The following is a 19,513-nucleotide window of genomic DNA, read 5'->3' as shown; positions in this document are numbered from 1 at the left end:
TTTATCAAAATTATAAAGTACCTGCAAATGCAAAATTTTAGGTGTTATGTTAAATAGTAATAAAAAAAATAGATTCCATTTCACAAAGGATACAATTTTCTTGCAGATAAAAGAGAAACTGGAACTTTTCCAAAAGCACAGCATACTCATGTTAAAGTGAAAATAGCAAAAGAATACCAAATAAATAATAATAATAAAAAAAGATAGGGAGGCTTTGAGTTCTTTTTTATTTCTTTGAATAAAAAAGACCGTGGGTTTATTTTCAACAGCTGTGTTTATAAGTTTGGTGATTATTGCAGCTGTACCAGCTGAATAACAGGAAGGTTAAATTTGAAAAAAGTTAACTTTGTTTGGAAATGTACTATTTTCTTCTGAGGATTAATGATATTGTACTTTTTCCCCATCCTCCCCTAAAATCTACTGTTGGGAAGGTGCATTTAGGTCATTAAGCATTGGAGCCCTGAAAGAACTGCCTGAAGTGAATAAACCTACTTTTCTTCTAGACCATGAGGAATACTTTAAGGAAGATACAGAAGAAAACTATTCACCAATGCCAGAGATTCTACCACTTTCTGAAAGTAAGACTTCACCCATCATGTACCTTCAATATCTCTCCCCATGAAACTCGATCAAGTTTAAAAATCAAGTAGGATAACTTGAAAGCCTTGTAGGTTGCAGTGAAATGAAGTGTTTCATGTCTGCTAAGATTTATACCTCAGCTGCTGATTATTTGTGCTTTCATAAAGGACAGCCAACTGAATACATAAAAGGAATATTTTTGTTTTGTACCTCTTCTGATGTCAGAAGGCCATGATCATGTGTCACGAATTGGCCATGGATGAGAACCTCTCCCCCTAAATAACAGTAATTTTCATAACTGATTATCAGAGAAAGAGACATCATAAGACTGCTTTAGAACAGAATCTCTGACAATCTGATTTTCTTCTTTTCATGTGAAACACTATAAATAGAGGATACTTAAAGTGCATTGTCTTGGAGGCCTCCAGCTGCAGTGCTAGGCTAATATGATGATAGGACAAGAAATTTTAACTTAGAAAATATAAGTGAATAATCTTTGAAGATTTGAATAGATAATAGTTTGATTTTCAGAATATTAAACAATTCTGAGTTTTTAAGAATTTAGAGAATAATTTCCAGATAAAAATCCAACCCACAGAGGCCTTCTGTGAGAACCAGGCAGCACAACCTGATTCTCAGTGAGCATGCAAAAAGCATATGGACACTGCATGGAAACGAATTTAAAATAATTAATGAAAAGTGCAAAATTTCAACTTGTAACATTCAGAAGATCTAAACTACACTTGAGAATCTGAGAACTATGGATTTTAAACCTTTCATATCTTCTGATAGGGTACAGTAACATCCTGGAGCAATGAAACCCCCTTGTAATAGGGAGGTGTTGCCATATGTCCACACTTTGGGAAGTTTAAGCCTTCTTCTTTTTGCTAGGTTCCCTATGGAAAGGGAGAGCAGCTGGTCAACATTTTTTTTTTTAAGTTCCATTTAGAAGTATAGTTGTCATACATTATTCCCAAAGTTTCCAACCTAATTATTACCAACTCCCTTTGCCTTTTCTCAGAGATTCTGTTTTTAAAATTTGTAATCATTTGCTTACTCTTGGGAAAACAATCCATGGTTTCTTTTCACATATAAAAATGTGAAGCTATAAATGTTAGGTTTATAAAAGCCTTTAGAGAATCTGATCAGTCTTGTAGTCTATCATCCTGTTGCTTTTCACCAGGTTTCATTTTTAAGAGTGACTATGAAAAGTCTTCTACAGAAGAGAACCTGGACTTCTATAGGGGAGAAACTGATATCGAGTATGGGGGTGGATCTGGGGAGATGTAAGACAGAAAGCAAACATTCAGAGAGCCAAACAAAGTTGTAAAGGTAATTTGGATATAGGACATGTACACAGGAGGAAAGCAAAACAGAGTTGTTGTTGTTAGGTGCCATTGAGTTGGTTCTGATACATAGTGACTTTATACACAACTGAACACAACTCTGCCCAGTCCTGCACCATCCTCACAATCATTGGTACACTTGAGCCCATTGTTGTTGCCATTGTACTAATCCATCTCTTTGAGAGCATTCCTCTTTTTCACTTACCTTTACCAAGCAAGATGTCCTTATCCAGGTACTGGTCCCTCCTGATAAGTTGTCTGTAGTATGAGAAATGATGTCTTGCCATCCTGGCTTCCAAGGAACATTTTGGTTGTACTTCTTCCAACATAGATTTGTTTGTTCTTCTTGTAGTCCCTGGTACCTTCAGTATTGTTCTCAAGCACCATAATACAAATGCATCAATTCTTCTATAGTCTTTCTTACTTACTGTCCAACTTTTACATGCAAATGAGGCTATTGAAAATATCATGGCTTGGGTCAGGTGCACCTTAGTCTTTAAACTGACATTTTTGTTGTTAAAGACTTTAGCGAGGTCTTGTGCTACAGACTTGCATAATGTAATGCGTTGTTTGATTTCTTGACTGCTACTTCTGTGAGCACTGATAGTGGTTCCAAGCAAATTGAAGTTTTTGGCAGCTTCAATCTTTTCTTTATTTGTAATAATCTTATTTATTGGTCCACTTATGAGGATTTTTGTTTTCTTTACATTGAGGTGCAACTCACATTGAAGACTGTCATCTTTGATCTTCATCAGTAGATATGTTAAGTCCTCTTCTCTTTTAGCAAGCAAGATTGTATCATTTGCATATTGAAGTTTATTAATGAGTATTCCTCCAAGTCTGATGCCACGTTCTTCTTCATATCTTCCAGCTTCTTGGATTATTTGCTCAGTATAGAAGTTGAATAAATATTGTGGAATAATACAACCCTGATGTACGCCTTTCCTGATTTTAAACAATTCAGTGTCCCCTTGTTTTGCTTGAACGACTACTTCTTAGTCTATGTACAGGTTCTTCATGAGCATAATGAAGTGTTCCGGAATACCTATTCTCTGTAATGTTGTCCCTAAGTTGTCATGATTCACACAGTCAAAAACTTTTGCATACAATAAAACACAGGTAAACATCTTTCTGGTATTCTCTACTTGCAGCCAAGATCTAGCTGACTTTCGGAATGATAGTCCTCATTCATGTCTTTGTCAGAATCCAGCTTGAACCTCTGGCAATTCCATCTCAATGTACCATTGTAGTCAGGTTTTTTTTTTTTTTCATTATCCTTAGCAATATTTTATTTGCATGTGATATTAATGTTATTGTCTGATGATTCCCACATTCCATTGGGTCATTTCTCTTTGGAATGGGCAGAACTATAGATTTCTTCCAATCAGTGGTTCACATAGCTGTCTTTGTCTTTCAAATTTCTTGGATGAGTGTGTGCATCCAGTGCTGCCTCAGTTTCTTTAAAGATTTCAATCTGTATTCCATCGTGTCTCAGAGATATGTTCTTTGCCAATGCCTTCAGTGCACTTTGGACTTATTCCTTCAGTACCATTTGCTCTTGATCATATGCTATGTCTTCAAATGATTGAAAACAACCATGTCTTTTTGGTACAGTGACTCTCCATTTTCTTTTGATGATTTTCTGCATCATTCAATATTTTATCCATAGAATCCTTCCATATTGTAAGTTGACACTTGAATTTTTTTCTTCAGTTCCTTCAGCTTGAGAAACATAGAGCATGTTTTTCCCTTTTGTTTTCCTAACTTCAGTTCTTTACACATTTCATTATAATATTTGATATTTGCTTCTTCAGCTTCCCTTTCACATTTTCTGTGCAGCTTTTGTACTTCCTCACTTTTTCATTTGCTTAGCATATTTACATTGGAGAGCAAGTTTCAGAGTCTCTTCTGACATCCATTTTGGTCTTTTTTTTTTTTTTTTTTTTCTTTCCTGTCTTTTTAATGACTTTTGCTTTCTTCATATATGATGTTCTTGATGTCATCCCACAACTCTTCTGGTCTTCAGTCATTAGTATACAAAAGCTTTTCTTGAGATGGTCTCTAAATCCAGGTGGTGGTGGTGGTTATGTGCCATGGAGTCGGTTCTAACTCATAGTGACCCTGTACAGGGTTTCCAAAGGCTGTAAATCTTTATGGGAGCAGAAAACCTCATCTTTTTCCCGCAGAACAGCTGGTAGTTTCAAACTGCTGAGGTTAGCAGCTGCTAACCTGAGATTAGCAGTCTGATTTGTAACCACTACGTTACCAGAGCTCCTTAAATCCAGGTGGGATTTAATGTCATAGTTTGGATCTTATAGTCTTATTTTAATTTTCTTCAGTTTCATCCTGAACTTGCATATGAAAAATTGATGTTTTTGTCCACTGTCTAGCTCTGACCTTGCTTTGGCTGATGGCTTGGAGCCTTTCCACCACCTTGTCCCACAGAGGTAGTTAATTTGATTTCTGTGTATGACATCTGGTGAGTTCCATGTATATGGTTGTCTTTTATGCTGATTAAAAAGGTACATGCAATGAATAAGTCAGTGTTCTTGCAAAATCCTATCATGTGATCGCCATCATTTCTTTCACCAAAGCCATGTTTTCCAGTGACTGATCCTTCTTCTTTGTTTCCAACCTTTGCATTACAATTTCTAGTAATTATCAATACATCTTGATTTCATGTTTGATCAGTTTTAAACTGAAAAAAATTGGTAGAATTCTTTAGTTGTTAGTGAATACATTTGAGTAACAGTGGTATTAACTAGTCTTCATTGTAGGCGTATGGATATTATCCTATCACAGACAGCACTGTATTTCAAGGCACTGTATTTCAAGATCGATCTTGAAATGTTCTTTTTGATGATTAGTGTGACACCATTCGTCTTCAATTTGTCATTCCTGGCATAGTAAGCCATATGATTGTCTGATCCAACAGCTCACTAATACCTAGGATTTCAATCTGTATTTCATTTTTGACAGCTTCCAATATTCCTGGATTCATACTTCATACACTCACGTTCTGAGCATTAAGGGATGTTTACAGCTGTTTCTCCTCATTTTGAGTTTTTCCCCTTAAGCAAATGAAGATCACCAAATCGTTAACGAATTCACGTCATCACTGTCAACTCTACTTTGAGGAGACAACTCTTCTCTAGTCATATTTTGAGCGCCTTCCAACCTGAGGGGTCTTCTTCTGGCACTATATCTAAAAGTATTCTGAGGCTCTTCATCATGTTTTAATAGCCAATATTTTGTGGTCTCTGACCGTGTTCACTGCTATTCATAGATTTCAGTGGCTAACTGTTCAAAAAGGAGCACTGGTAGTGTAGTGGTTATGAGTCGGGCTGCTAACCTCAAGGTCAGCAGTTCAAAACCACCAGTAGTTCTGTGGGAGTAAGATGAGGCTTTCTGCGCCCATAAAGAATTACAGCCTCAGAAATCTTATACAGGATCGTTATGAGTCTGAACTGACTCCACCGCATACCACTACCAACACCAACTATTCAGAAGTAGTTTACCTCTCTTTGTTCTAAGTCTTGTCTTAGTCTGGAAACTCAGCTGAAATCTGTCTACCATTGTGGATCCTGCTTTAAAATACCAGTGGCACAGCTTCCAGCATCACAGCCACACACAATCCATCACAGTGTGAGAAACTAACAGGTGAGTAGGCCTAAACAGAGTAAGAAGTCAGACCTGAAGTAAATTAAATTAGTGTCAGGGCATATGCTGATGCTAAAGAGCAAGGGAATGGAAGAGAGACAGGTAAACAGTGAGGGCAGTTAAGGACTCTCCTCAGCAGTGAGTGTCCTTGCTCCTGTAAGAAGCCTCTTATATTTTGTCACAGGAGGATCCACACAGGAGTACTCCTTATGAGAAATATGTGTGTGGTGGAGGAAGGGATGGGGGGGGGGGGGGGGTGCGGGGAGGGTAGCTGGATAGCAGTACTTAAAATACCTAGACGACTAATACATTTTCAAAGGTAATCTTTCTCCTGGATTTCTTCAGTTTAAGAACTCTCCTGGGTTTCTTAAAATTTCCTATAATTTTAAAGTACTGTCCTTTTGATTTTCTATTTTCCTTCTTATGCTTTTTCTTCCTTTGCCCTTTATTTTTAATACTAATATCCTTCTCTGCTAGTGAAAGTATTCCCTTCTTTTAAAAGTCTCATCATTGTGTGAAAGATAGCTACAAGTCATAGGTGGTAACAGCATGTATGACATGTGACACCACAGATGAGGTTCTGTAAAAGTATCAAGTTAATTGTGCCTATGGTTATATGGAGTCTTCTGGTGCTGTAGGACTAGACCTCAAGGTCACTTTGAAACACAAGGTCAGTGGTTCAAACTCACCAGCCACTTCTTGGAAACCCTATACAGGGATGCTATGAATTCAAATGGATTCAATGGCATTTAACAACAACAAATACATGGTTACGTGTCACTATGGGATAAGCACTGAATTGCTGCTGAAAGATTGGCAGCTGCTCTACCAGCTGCTCTACAAGAGAAAAATGAGATTTTCTGTTCTCTCTAAAGATTTACAGCCTTGGAGTTCAGGAGTGGCACTGTGGGTTCATGTGCTGGACTGCAAAGTCACTTTGAACTGCAAGGTAGGCAGTTCAAGCTCACCAACTGCTCCTTGGGAACCCTATGCAGGGTCACTATGGGTCGGAACCAACTCGATGGCACTTAACAACAACAACAAAATCCTATACAAGGAATCCTGGTGTGGCACTGTGGATTAATGCACTGGACTAGAAAGTTGGTTTGAACAGGAAAGTTGGTTGTTTGAGATCACCAGCTGCTACTTGGGAACCCTATGTAGGGTCACTGTTGTTCTGAAAGTACTCTATGGCACTTAACAACAAGAAACCTTATACAGGGTTGCTATGAATTGGAATTGACTCGATGGTAGTGGGTGGTTTTGTGACTTAGGATAGAATTCACAAAATAAGGAACACATTTGAGCTTGAATTTAAAAGGTTAATAGTCTCAAAGGAAAAGGGAGGAGAAAAGGTAGTCAAGGTTGAGGAAAGAATGTGAGGAAAGGGATAGCAGAGATGAAGAAGAGGCAGAAGTCAAAATGATTCTGAGTTGACTGCAATAGGTGAGTTTTGATGGTGAGATGCTAACTTTGTTAGACACACATGTGTGGAAGCAAAATGTAATGACTTAGGTTTTCAATATGATGACATGAGGTGGTGGTGTGCCATTTGGAAATAAAGGCCAGGAAGATATAAAGGTAGCAAATAATGAAATAACGTTTGCTCATTTATACATTCAACCTTTCATTAACTACCTGTTGAATGTCTCCTTTGTGTTACCCCAGAAGTGGATGCTGAAGACACAGTAATTGTTGTTAAGTGCCATCGAGTTGGTTCCAATACATAATGATTCTGTATAGGGTTTTCAAGGAGCAGCTGGTGGGTTTGAACCTTCAACCTTGTGTTTAGCAGTCCACACCAGGACTCTGAAGACAAAGAGAACACATAAAACTCAGTCTTCAAAGTCTAATTCAGAAAATCAAAAAGAAAAAAAAATTTTTTTGCAATAAGGTCTGATAGAGATCTGTCTAGTGTATTATGGGAGCATATGGAGATTCAGAAATGATTTTACCTGAAGTGTATATTTAAAGTCAAATTGATAGGGTCACTATGAGACAGAGCTGACTGGAAGACATCTAACAACACCACAGGTAAGTAAAGAGGGGAATGCTATTTCTGATAACACAGCAACATATATAAATGTAAGGTTGTATGACTAAAGGAAGTACATGTAGATTCAAGTGGTTAGCTTCTAGAAGAGACATGATGGGAGTTAATATTAAACAGGCAGTTGGGGTCAGATAATGAAGTACCTTACATACTGTGCTGCAAAGTTTGATATTTACTTTTATCAGAAATGTGGAGAAATTGTAATGTTTTAGGAAACTAATTGGAATCATTTCATCTTATCTCTTCCATTTGGTTTTCAATGTTTATGTCTCTTTTTATTATTCTTTTAATGATTACCCTAGAAATTACAATACTGTTTTCTAAGCTCTTTATTCTTTTTTGTGATATTGGGCTTTGATATGAGACAATTTTTCTTAACTTCTTGCAGTATTTCTTATAATATGGTGAATACGTTTCTCAGCTTTTATGTGTCTAAAAAAGTATATTTATTTCATTTTTACTTTGGAAGGATATTTCCACTTGGGATAATGGAATCTTTTTTTCTTTTAGCCCTTTAAATATTATATCCCCTTATCTTCTTACTTGATAATTCCTATTGAAATTCATCTAATATTATTCATACTTGTCATGTAACATTTTTTATGACTAATTTTAATATTTTTATCTTTATTAGTATTTCAAAAAATCCTTTTAGAAGTTTAATATGATGAGTCTACATATGGTTATCAGTCCTGACATGGCACTGTAGGATAAACACTGGATTGCTAACAGCAAGGTTGTTGGTTCAAACCCCATAGAACACTCTTCAGAAACCTTATACAAGGTTGCTATGAGTCAAAACCAACTCAATTCCACTTAACAAAAACAACAACAACACATGGTTTTATCTTTGTATGTATGCCATTTTTGTTTCAGAGGAACTTTTTTTATTATTTTTATTTTGGAGGGTGATCGGTGGGGGTAAGGATTTAGGGTTAGGTTTAGGATCATGACTAGGTCTAGGCTAGGCCTAGGACTTTGATTAATGTTAGGGTTATGGTTGAGACTAGGGTTGGGGTTAGGGATTGCAATTAGGCTAGGGCAGGATTAAGGTTTAGTCTAGTTTCAGGGCTACAGTTAGTTTTATATTTATTTTTTCTTGAAATCTACTTAATTTTCTCTTCATTTGGAAGTTCTATGACTACATTTAAAAAATCTTTTTACTTTATGATTTTCATTGTTTTACAACCTGATAATACTGGTTCCTTATTTTCAGTTTTGTAGCTTTGTTTTACTTTAAATACTTTTACATCTGGGCCGAGTTCTGGGTGATATTGTCATGTATATTAATCTCAGGTTGTTGTTTGCTGTTGTTGGTTCTCTGTCCAAAGAATTCCCTTTAGTATTTTTTGTGAGGTTGATCTGGTTTTTACAAATTCTCTTAATTTCTGTTTATCTGGAAATGTCTGAATTTCACCATCATATTTTATGGATAACTTTGCTGGATGTATGACTATTGATTAGCAATTTGTTTTTTTTTTTTTTTAACTTCAGTGTTTTATATGTGTCATCTCATTGTTTCCTTGGTGCATGGTTTCTGCCAAGAAATCAGAGCATAGTCTAATCAGTTCTCCTTAGCAGATAACTTTTCATTTCTGTAGAGATGCTCTTAGGATTCTTTCCTTGTCTTTGATTTTGAAAAGTTTAATTATGATATGTCTTGGTGACTTTTTTTTTTTGCTCTCGCTCTTGTTTTGAGCTCATTCACCTTCTTGAATGCTTATTTAACCATTTTTCATGATTTTAGGGAAGTTTTCTTCCAACAACTTTTTTTTAAAACATTTTATTGTGAATTGAGTAAAGATTTACAGACAAGATCATCAGTTTACATTCAACAAATCATTCACTTTGGTTCATCTCTATGATCACAATCCCTACCATGCAACAACAGTTTTCCTGCTTCATGCCTGTGGTTTCTATTTGTATTCCACCTGCCTTCCCATCCCTTCCCAACTTTAACCTTAGGAAAATGTTGTCTTTTTGTTTTCAAATGATTTACCATTCCATGGTGAGCATACACCATTAGAGTTGTTGTTCCCCTTATCTGCCTATCTATTACTTGGCTGAAAATTAGGTCATGAGGGTGAGTTCCTTTCCAGACCTGAAAGATAGTTGAGGGCTATCGTCTCAGGTTCCTCCAGTCCCTTATGACCAGTAAACCCCAGTCTTAATGTTATTATTATTTTTTAAAAATAATTTTGAGTTTTGTTACACATTTTTTTCCACTTTATTTACGACACTTCACCACTCATCTGTCAGTTTGTCCTACTGTAGTGGCATGTGTGTTGCTGTGATTCTGGAAGCTATGTCACAGGTATTTTAAATACCAGCCTGGTCACCCATGGTAGACAGGTTTCAACTGAGCTTCCAGATTAACAGACTAGGAAGAAGGAGAGATGAACTACTTCTGAAATTTAGTCAATAAAACTCTTATGAATAGCAGTGGAACACCATCAGCAACAGATAACTGAACATTGAAACATGATGAAGAGCACCAGAATATTGCAAGATACAGTGTTGGAAGATGAGCCCCTCAGGTTGAAAGGGACTCAAAATGCGACTAGGGAAGAGCTGCCGCCTCAAAGTAGAGTTAACTGTGATGACACTAATGGAGTAAAGCCCTTGAGACCTTCAATTGCTGATGGGGCACCACTAAAAATGAAGAGAAAAAGCTATAAAATTTTATTAATATTCAGAACATGGAATGTATGAAGTATGAATATAGGAAAATTGATAATTGTCAAAAATGAGATGGAACTTATAAACATTCATGAGCAGAAATGGACTAGCATTAGCCATTTTGAATCTGAGAGTCACATAGTTTACTATGGTGGAAATGACAAGGTGAAGAAGAATGGTGTCACATTCATCATCAAAAAGAACTTATCAAGATCAGTCATGAAGTATAATACTGTCTGTGATGGGATAACATCCATATGTCTACAATGAAGACCAGTTAATACCACTACTATTCAAATTAACACACCAACCACTAAAGCCATTGATGATGAAATTGAAGAATTCTACCTGGTGTGGTGCTGTGGACTATTGTGCTGGCCTTCAAAGTTAGTTTGAACTGCAAGGGTTGGTGGTTCATGCTCACCAGCCACTCCTCAGAAACCCTCAGGGTCACTATGGGTTAGAACCAACTCAATAGCACTTAACAACAACAACGACCAGACCGACATCTTTAGTCTGACTTTGATCAAACATGCAATCAAGATGTATGTTAATTACGAGGGATTGGAATGCAAAGTTTGAAACAAAGATCAGTAGTTGGAAAATATGGTCACAGTGATAGAAACAATGGTGGAGATCACAGGACAGAATTTTGCTAGACCAACGACTTCTTCATTGGAAATACCTTTTATTAAACAGCATAAAAGATGACTATACCCATGGATCTCATCAGATAGAATACATATAAATCAAATTGACTACATTTGTGGAAAGAGACAATGGAAAATCTCCATATTATCAGTCGAAACTAGACCAGGGGCAGACTGTGGAACAGACCATCAATTGCTCATATGCAAATGCAAGATGAAGCTGAAGAAAATTTAAACAAGTCCACTGGAGCCAAAATATGATCTTGAACATAGCCCACCTGAATGTAGAGATTATCTTAAAAACAGATTTAATGAATTAGACACGAATGATGAAAGACCAGAAAAGTTGTGGGATGACTTCAAGTACATCATTCTGGAAGAACGCAAAAGGTCATGGAAAAGACAAGAAATAAAGAAAAGACTAAAATGGATGTCCAAAAGGACTCTGAAACTTGCTCTCCAGCATAGAGATGTTTAAGCAAATGGAAGAAGTGAGGCAGTACAACAACTGAATAAAAAATTTCCAAAGTAAACTCAAATATTATAATAACCTTCAATTAGCAAACCAAAAAGGAAGGACATTCTAAGCATTTCTGAAGCTGAGGCAACTAAAGAAAACATTTAAATCTTGACTTGAAGTATTGGAGGGACTCGTCTGTCAGTTTGTCGTACTGTGGTGGCTTGTGAGTTACTGTGATTCTGAAAGCTATGCCACCAGTATTTTAAATACTGGCAGGGTCACCCATGGTGGACAGGTTTCAGATGAGCTTCCAGATGAAGACAGACTAGGAAGAAGGAGTCATGAACTACTTCCGAATATTTAGTCACTGAAATCCTTATGAATAGCAGAAAAACACTGTCAGACATAGTGCCGGAAAATGAGCCCCTCAGGTTGGAAGGCACTCAAAATGCGACTGGGGAAGAGCTGCCTCCTCAAAGTAGAATTGACCATGATGATGCGAATGGAATAAAGCCCATGAGAGAAAAGCCCACAGGACCTTCATTTGCTGATGGGGCTTAACTCAAAATGAAGAGAAAGAGCTGTAAACATTCATTGAAAATTGGAACGTGGAATGTACGAACTATGAATCTGGGAAAATTGAAAGTTGTCAAAAATTATATGGAACACATAAACATCGATATCTTAGGCATTAGTGAGCTGAAATGGACTGGTATTGGCCGTTTTGAATCTGATAACCCCATGGTTTACTATGCTTGAAATGACAAATTTAAGAGGAATGGTGTTGCATTCATTGTCAAAAAGAACATATCCAGATCAGTCATGAGGTACAATGCTGCCTGTGATAGGATAATATCCATGTACCTACAGGGAAGCCCAGTTAAAGCTACTATTATTCAAATTCACACACCAACCACTAAAGCCAGTAAGGAAAAAATAGAAGACCAACTTCTTCAATCTGAAATCGATCAAACATGCAATCAAGATGTTTTAATCATTACTAGTGATTGAAATGCAGAGGTTGGGAGCAAAGAGAAAGGATAAGTAGTTGGAAAATATGGCCTTGGTGATAGAAATGATGCTGGAGAATGCTTGATAGAATTCTGTAAAATCAATGATTTGTTCATTTCAAATACCTTCTTTAGACAGCATAAGAGATGACTATACACATGGACCTCACCAAATGGAATACATAGAAATCAAATTGACTACATCTGTGGAAAGTCTGAGGATATATCATCAGTCAAAACAAGGCCAGGGGCAGAATGTGGAACAGACCATCAATTGCTCATATGCAAATTCAAACTTAACTGAAGAAAATGAAAACAAGTCCACGAGACACAAAATACGACCTTGAATATATCCTCCATGAATTTAGAGATCATCTGAAGACCAGATTTGATACATTAAACACTAAAGACTAAAAACCAGAAGAGTTGTGGGATGACATCAAGAACATCATACATGAAGAAAGCAAAAAGTCATTGAAAAGATAAGAAAGAAGGAAAAGGTCAAAATGAATGTCAGAAGAGACACTTAAACTTGCTTTCCAGTGTAGAGATGCTAAAGCAAATGGAAGAAACGAGGAGGTACAAAAGCTGAACAGAAAATTTCAAAGATCAGCTGGAGTAGATAAAGCCAAATATTATAACAAAATATGCAAAGATCTGGAATCAGAAAACCAAAAAGGAAGAATTATTTCTTCAAGCTGGCGAAACTGAAGAAATAATTCAAGCCTCAACTTTCATTATTGAAAGATTCTCTGGGCAAATTATTAAATGATGCAGGAAGCATCAAGAGAAGGTGGAAGGAATACACAGTTACTGTACCAAAAGGAAATGGTTAATGTCAATACTCATGGAAGCAGCAGTCAAGAAATCAAAGGATGTATTGCATTAGGCAAATGTGCAGCACAAGACCTTTTTAAAGTGTTAAAGAGCAAAAATGTCAGCTTGAGGACTAAGGTGCACCTTTCCCAAGTCATGGTATTTTCAATAACCTCATATGCATGTGAACACTGGATCGTAAATAAGGAAGACCGTAGAATAATTGATCCCCTAGAGTTGTGGTGTTGGAGGAGAATATCGAAAGTGCCACGGGCCACTGAAAGAACCAATAGATTCGTTTTGGAAGAAGTGTAGCCAGAGTGCTTCTTGGAGGCCAGTATGGCCAAACTTTGTGTCTCATACTTCAGACATATTGCCAGGAGGGACTAGTTGCTAGAGAAGAATATCATGTTTGGTAGCATGGAGGGTCAGAGAAAAAGAGGAAGACTCCCAATGAGATGAATTGACCTGGTGACAGCATTGATAGACTCGAGCATGGCAACAATAGTGAGGTTGAGTGCATCTCAATGTTAACAAAACAATAATCCTCACCACTGGACCAAAAAAGAACATCATGATCAATGTAGAAAAGACTGAAGTTATCAAAGACTTAATTTTGCTTGGATCCACAATAAAAATTCATGGAAACAGCTGTCAAGAAATCAAATGATATATTTTATTTGGCAAATATGCTGGCAAAGACTGCTTGAAAATGTTCATGAGCAACGATAGCATTTTGAGGACTAAGGCGTATCTGACCCATTCTGAGATATCTTCAGTCATCTCATATGAATGTGAAAACTGGTCAATGAATATGGCCAACCAAAGAAAAATCATTTGAAGTATGATGTTATAAAAGAAAATTTAATGTACCAAGGACTGCCGGAACACCAAACAAATGTGTCTTGGAAGAAGCACAGCCAGAATGCTCCTTAGAACCAAAATGGCAAAACTGTATCTCCCATACTTCAGACATGTTGTTAGGAGAGACCAGAACCATGAGAAAGACATCATGCTCTGTAAAGTGGAGGATCAGTGAAAAAGAAGAGAATGACTGAGGAGATGGATTAATACAGTGGCAGCAGCAGTGGGCTTAATTGTAACAATTGTCAGGATGCCCAGGGTCAGTGTTTGGTTCTGTTGTACATGGGGTTGCTATGAGTCAGAACCTACTTGATGGCACTTAACAACAACAACAACAACATGGACCAAATTCTGGAATTCTCATTCTTTACAATGTATTTGGAAGACTGAGAATTCCACAACACTTAATGATTCTCATGAGAAACCTGTACATAGATCATAAAGACAGTCATTTAAACAGAATAAGAAGATAATGAGTGGTTTAAAATCAGGAAAGGTGTGTCAGGGTTTTTTCCTCTCACCATCCTTATTCAGTCTGTATGCTGAACAAATAATCTGAGTAGCTAGATTATATGAAAAAGAATGTGACATCAAGATTCGAAGAACGCAAAGCAGCAACTTGAAATATGCAGGTGACCCAAGCTTCTTTCTGGATGCAAAGAGGACTTGAAGCATATAATGACGAACAAGTTGTCTTCAGTATGGATTGCACCTCAACGTAAAGAAAATGAAAATCCTCATAACTGGACTAATAAATAAGATTATGGTAAATAGAGAAAAGACTGTTAAAGATTTAATTTTTGCTTGGATCCACATCAACGCCCACGGAAGCAGTGGTGGTGGTATGCTGTGGAGTTTGTTTAGACTCATAGTGACCTAAGATAGGGTTTCCAAGGCTGTAAATCTTCATAGGAGCAGAAAGCCTCATCGTTCTCCAGCGGAAGGGCTAGTAGTTTCGAACTGCTGACCTTGACGTTAGCAGCCCAACTTGTAACCATTATGCTACATGATATTTTATATTAGGCAAATCTGCAGCAAAAGATCTTTTAAAGGTCTTTTTTAAAAAACTAAGATGCCACTTTGTAGACTAACGTATGCCTGACCCAACCAATGATATTTTCAGTAACCTCACATGTATATGAAAGATGGAAAATGAATAAGAAAGACAGAAGAAGAATCGTTGCATTTTAATTATGGTGTTGATGACAGATACTGAATATACCATGGACTGCCAGAAAAACAAACATTGTTTTGGAAGTATGGCCAGTTTTCTCCGTTGAAGAGAAGATGGCAAGACTTCATCTCTTGTATTTTGAACATTTCAGGAGGAGCCAGTCCCTGGAGAAAGACTTCATGCTTGATAAAGTGAGATTCAGCCTAAGAGAGGAAGATCCTGAAAGAGATGAATTGATACAGTGACAACAATGGGCTTAGACATAACAATAGTTGTGAAGATGGTGCAGGACCAGGCAGTGTTTCGTTGTGTTGTGCATCAGGTCACTGTGAGTCAGCGCCTAACCCGTGACTGGTATTGTTGTTAAGTGCCATCGAGCTGATTCCGACTCATAGTGACCCATTATAGAGTTTCAGAGGAGTGACTGGTGAATTTGAACTGCTGACCTTGCAGTTCAAACAGACCTTGTGGTCCAGTACATTATCCCATAGTGCCACACCAGGACTCCTAGTCAACGTTGATCAAACAGATCTATGAGATATAAATGATTATCAATCCCATTTTCTATCTGAAGCATTTGTGGCATATTGTTGTTGCTAGGTGCAATTGAGTCAATTCTAACTCTTAGCAACTCTATGCAGTACAGAATGAAATTCTGCTGACTCCAAAGCCATCCTCACAATTGTTGCTATGTTTGAGTCCACTGTTAGGACCTTTGTGTCCATGCTTCTCATTAACAGTCTGCCTTTCTTTTTCTGACTCTCTACCAGTCTCTCCGGGACTGGTCCCTCCTGATAACATGTCAACAGTACATGTGTTGACATCTTACCAGTCTAACTTCTAAGAAGCATACTGTCATAGAGAATTTAAATAACTTACCTGATTCACATAGCTTATAAGGAAGAGGTGGAGCATAGCTGAGACTTTGAAGATTGACTTGAGTATCCATGTCATTAATATTTCTAGGTGAGGTCTCCCCTATTCAAATTGTGTTCACAGCATGTTCACTAAGCTGCCTATTCTTGTACTTATTGCTAATACTAGCATTTTACAATATTACCTATATTTTATCACTTTCATTTTAAACTGTTCATCTCCTTTTCAGGATGATGCTACTGCATTTTTAAATTGCTATTATAAAAAAGCAGTTTAAAATATCAATTACTAATATATTTCCCATTCCACCTACCATTACAGAGACGACCTTAGGTTTTGCACAGCATTTTATACACATTACTGCAGTCTCCTTAATTACAGTACACAGAAAGTTATTTGGCAAGTAAGATGAGAGGAATTTTGCCAGCTTTCTTTCAATGATTTAAACTATCACTTTGGAACTTGGGACAGTTTTCAAACACTTCATAATCCCCAGGTGACTTTTTAGTCTTACCTACTGGGCTTTTAATGTCTTTTTGTATTTTCTTTCTTTCTCTTTCAACTTGAAACATCTTTCACACCCACTCTTTGGCTTCCAACTTGTTCCCAATGGGTTCTCAAACAGCTTGAATTCCTTCTTTGATATGCTTTATTAAAAAATCTAAAAACTACTTAGAACTGGCTCTAGGTCAGGTTTGCTAATAAAATTCCCCAGAACCCATTCACATTGAATCTATAAAATCTTGAAAACTTTCAGTGTAGAAAACATGTTGCATTAGTGATGTCTTATGTATATTGTTGTTGTTTTTTGTTTTTCTGGTAAAGGACAAAATGAATCTGGTAATTGTTGTTTTTATTAAGTGCCAATGAGTTGGCTCTGACCCATAGTGACCCAGTATAGGATCTCCAAGGAGTGGCTGGTGGGTTTGAACCACCTACCTTGTGGTCCAGTGTATTACCCTGCAGAGCCACACCAGGACTTCATCTGATAATTAAGATGATTTTATTCAGTCTATTGTATAGGGTGAAGGTTCATTGAAGAGAAGGAGGAGGATCTAGATTTTTCAGAGGCAGGGAAATAAGGGATTCATCCCCAGTTCGTTTGGGGGGAGTCATGGGGAAGGATAGAGACGATCTTCTCTCAAAGTATGCATGAGCAGAATAGTCCTTTGTGATTAGCTGTACCAGAACACAAGAGGGTGGGGGAATTTCTTACCCATCTTGACTTTCTGAGAGGGAGCAATAAAGTATACCATTGTCAGTCCACTTCCCTGGACCCCCATTTTGTCCAAGAATATAATTCATCTCCCAACAACCCAGAAGCAACTATAAACCTTTTAGGTTTCTCAGGATTCTTGCTAATGTTTTAGAATGACCCAAACCATATTTTGTGAGGTAGTGAAGGGCAACAGTATTAGGATTTTGGGAGAGGTTACTCAAGGTAACCTAGAGTCTTGGATAGGGATCTCAATAGTTGGGTTTTAATTCTTGATGATGGTGATAGGTAGGAGGGAAAAAAAAATTGAAAAGTAAATTTGGAAGATTGTGTCTAGATAAGGGAAACCGGATAACTGAATATATGGAACCATAGGCAATTTGCACAAGATAACAAATACAGTTTGAAGATAAGTGCCCAAACTGGTTTTCCATAAAGGGGCAAGAAATTATTGAAGCATTATTAACAAGATAGTTTGCGTATTCATTAGTAACCTGTAATTCACAAAGGAGGAAAAATATTTCATAAAAAATGAATTTAGCCCTGGAGCATGTGCTAAAGATAATGTATAGTTTTCCAATAAAACACAAAATTTCTCTATATAGCTTTGAAACTACATGTGTAAAATATGCATGTAAACTCATAGTGAAATCTAGTTGGAACTGACTCGACTGCACTTAACAACAACAACAGGTTAGAGTAACTTTGATTTCAAATATAGCCTTAAATGTAGTACTAATACCCCAAAACTATTATGTACAAGTTAATAGATAAATAATTAAAACATAAGAAGAAAGCATGAGAATGAGAGATGCAACACCTTGTTCATACCAGACAATTTTAGATAGCTAAAGATTCATAATGAGCACAAGTAGAAATCTAGAAGTAGAAATCCTTCCTATTCTTGTATATCTTTGTTTACATGATAGCACCAAATGATCTTGAAAGTCACACACACATGCATACACCTAACCCACTGCCATTGAGTTGATTCTGACTCAATGCAAACCTCCAGGGTTTCTAAGGCTGAAATCTTTGTGGAATTATACTACCACATCTTTTCCCATAGAGTGACTGATGGAGTCAAACCACCGAGTAGCAAGATGCTTCAAACATTGCACTATTAGGACTTCTTAGGAAAGCCTCAGCTCTGCTTTAAGGGAGCCCTGGTGTAGTACTGTGGGCTAATGCTCTGGATTGTAAAGTCATTTGAACCACAAGGTTGGCTCTTGAAAACCCTATATAGGGTCCCTTGGAAACCCTATACAGGGTCATTATGGGTCAAAATGACTCAACCGCACTTAACAACAACAACAATTTCATTAAGTCCTGTTACCCAGATTTCCCAGGATGATCTCCATTATTTAAAATATTGATTAGATATTTTTATTACATGTATAAATCTCTTCAGAGCAACATCGAGATTATTGTTTGATTGAATAGCTGGGGATGTTTAATACATCAAAAAAGTTAATACATCAAAAAAGTCTTCATAGAGAGAGGTTAAAGGTATTACTTAAATAATCTTTTAAAAATTCAATAAATGGCTAATTACATGTATAATAATCCATTGCAGATCCATTCACATCATCATATGAAAATATGCTTGAAGATATTGTTATAAATAGTGAGAATACCTGATTGTCCTTATTCATTTAGAAGGTACTTGTTAATGACAACACTTTTGTAACATAAAGGAGATTTACAATGAAGCCAATAAAGGTTAAATTTTATGGCTCCTCACCTATAGCATCCCCAGTGAGTACTAGGAATGGGAAGTGTAGAATAACCTAGGAAAGGAAAGGAAGCCAGTTTGTAAGCATATATAAATAAACATTTTGGATACATTTCCTAAAAGGGATCTCAGAAGAAAAGGATCTGCTCTACAAGGTTTTAGTAAATTTGTTATTTATTTTCTTATTTTAAAAGTTACTTTTATAACTAATTTTATATTTGCAATTATATATTCTTTAAAAAAAAAAAAAGAGCTCCAAAAATTTTAAGCTTCAAGTCCAGTCAGAGATCCACCCCTGCTATGATCTTTTTATCGCTTGTTTTTTACATTAATAAACGGAACCATCTCTCTCAAACTCCAAACAGAGCCTATCAGTTAGTTACTAATTCAGTTAA

The 19,513-nt window shown here is 36.8% G+C and overlaps 1 protein-coding gene across 1 annotated transcript in view; it reads left to right on the top strand.

Moving 5' to 3' along the window:
- The window catches only part of WDR49 (WD repeat domain 49), a 259,423-nt gene that overhangs the window by 229,916 nt on the left and 9,994 nt on the right, over positions 1-19,513 (top strand). Inside the window, exon 17 of the mRNA XM_006861854.1 lies at positions 432-578. Within this exon, the coding sequence (XP_006861916.1) occupies positions 432-578 (147 nt within the window). The remainder of the gene's footprint in view (positions 1-431; positions 579-19,513) is intronic.

This window comes from Chrysochloris asiatica, unplaced genomic scaffold (assembly GCF_000296735.1).
Source record: "Chrysochloris asiatica unplaced genomic scaffold, ChrAsi1.0 scaffold00043, whole genome shotgun sequence".
Lineage (NCBI taxonomy): Eukaryota > Metazoa > Chordata > Mammalia > Afrosoricida > Chrysochloridae > Chrysochloris > Chrysochloris asiatica.
This window is presented reverse-complemented; position numbering and strand designations above follow the sequence as displayed.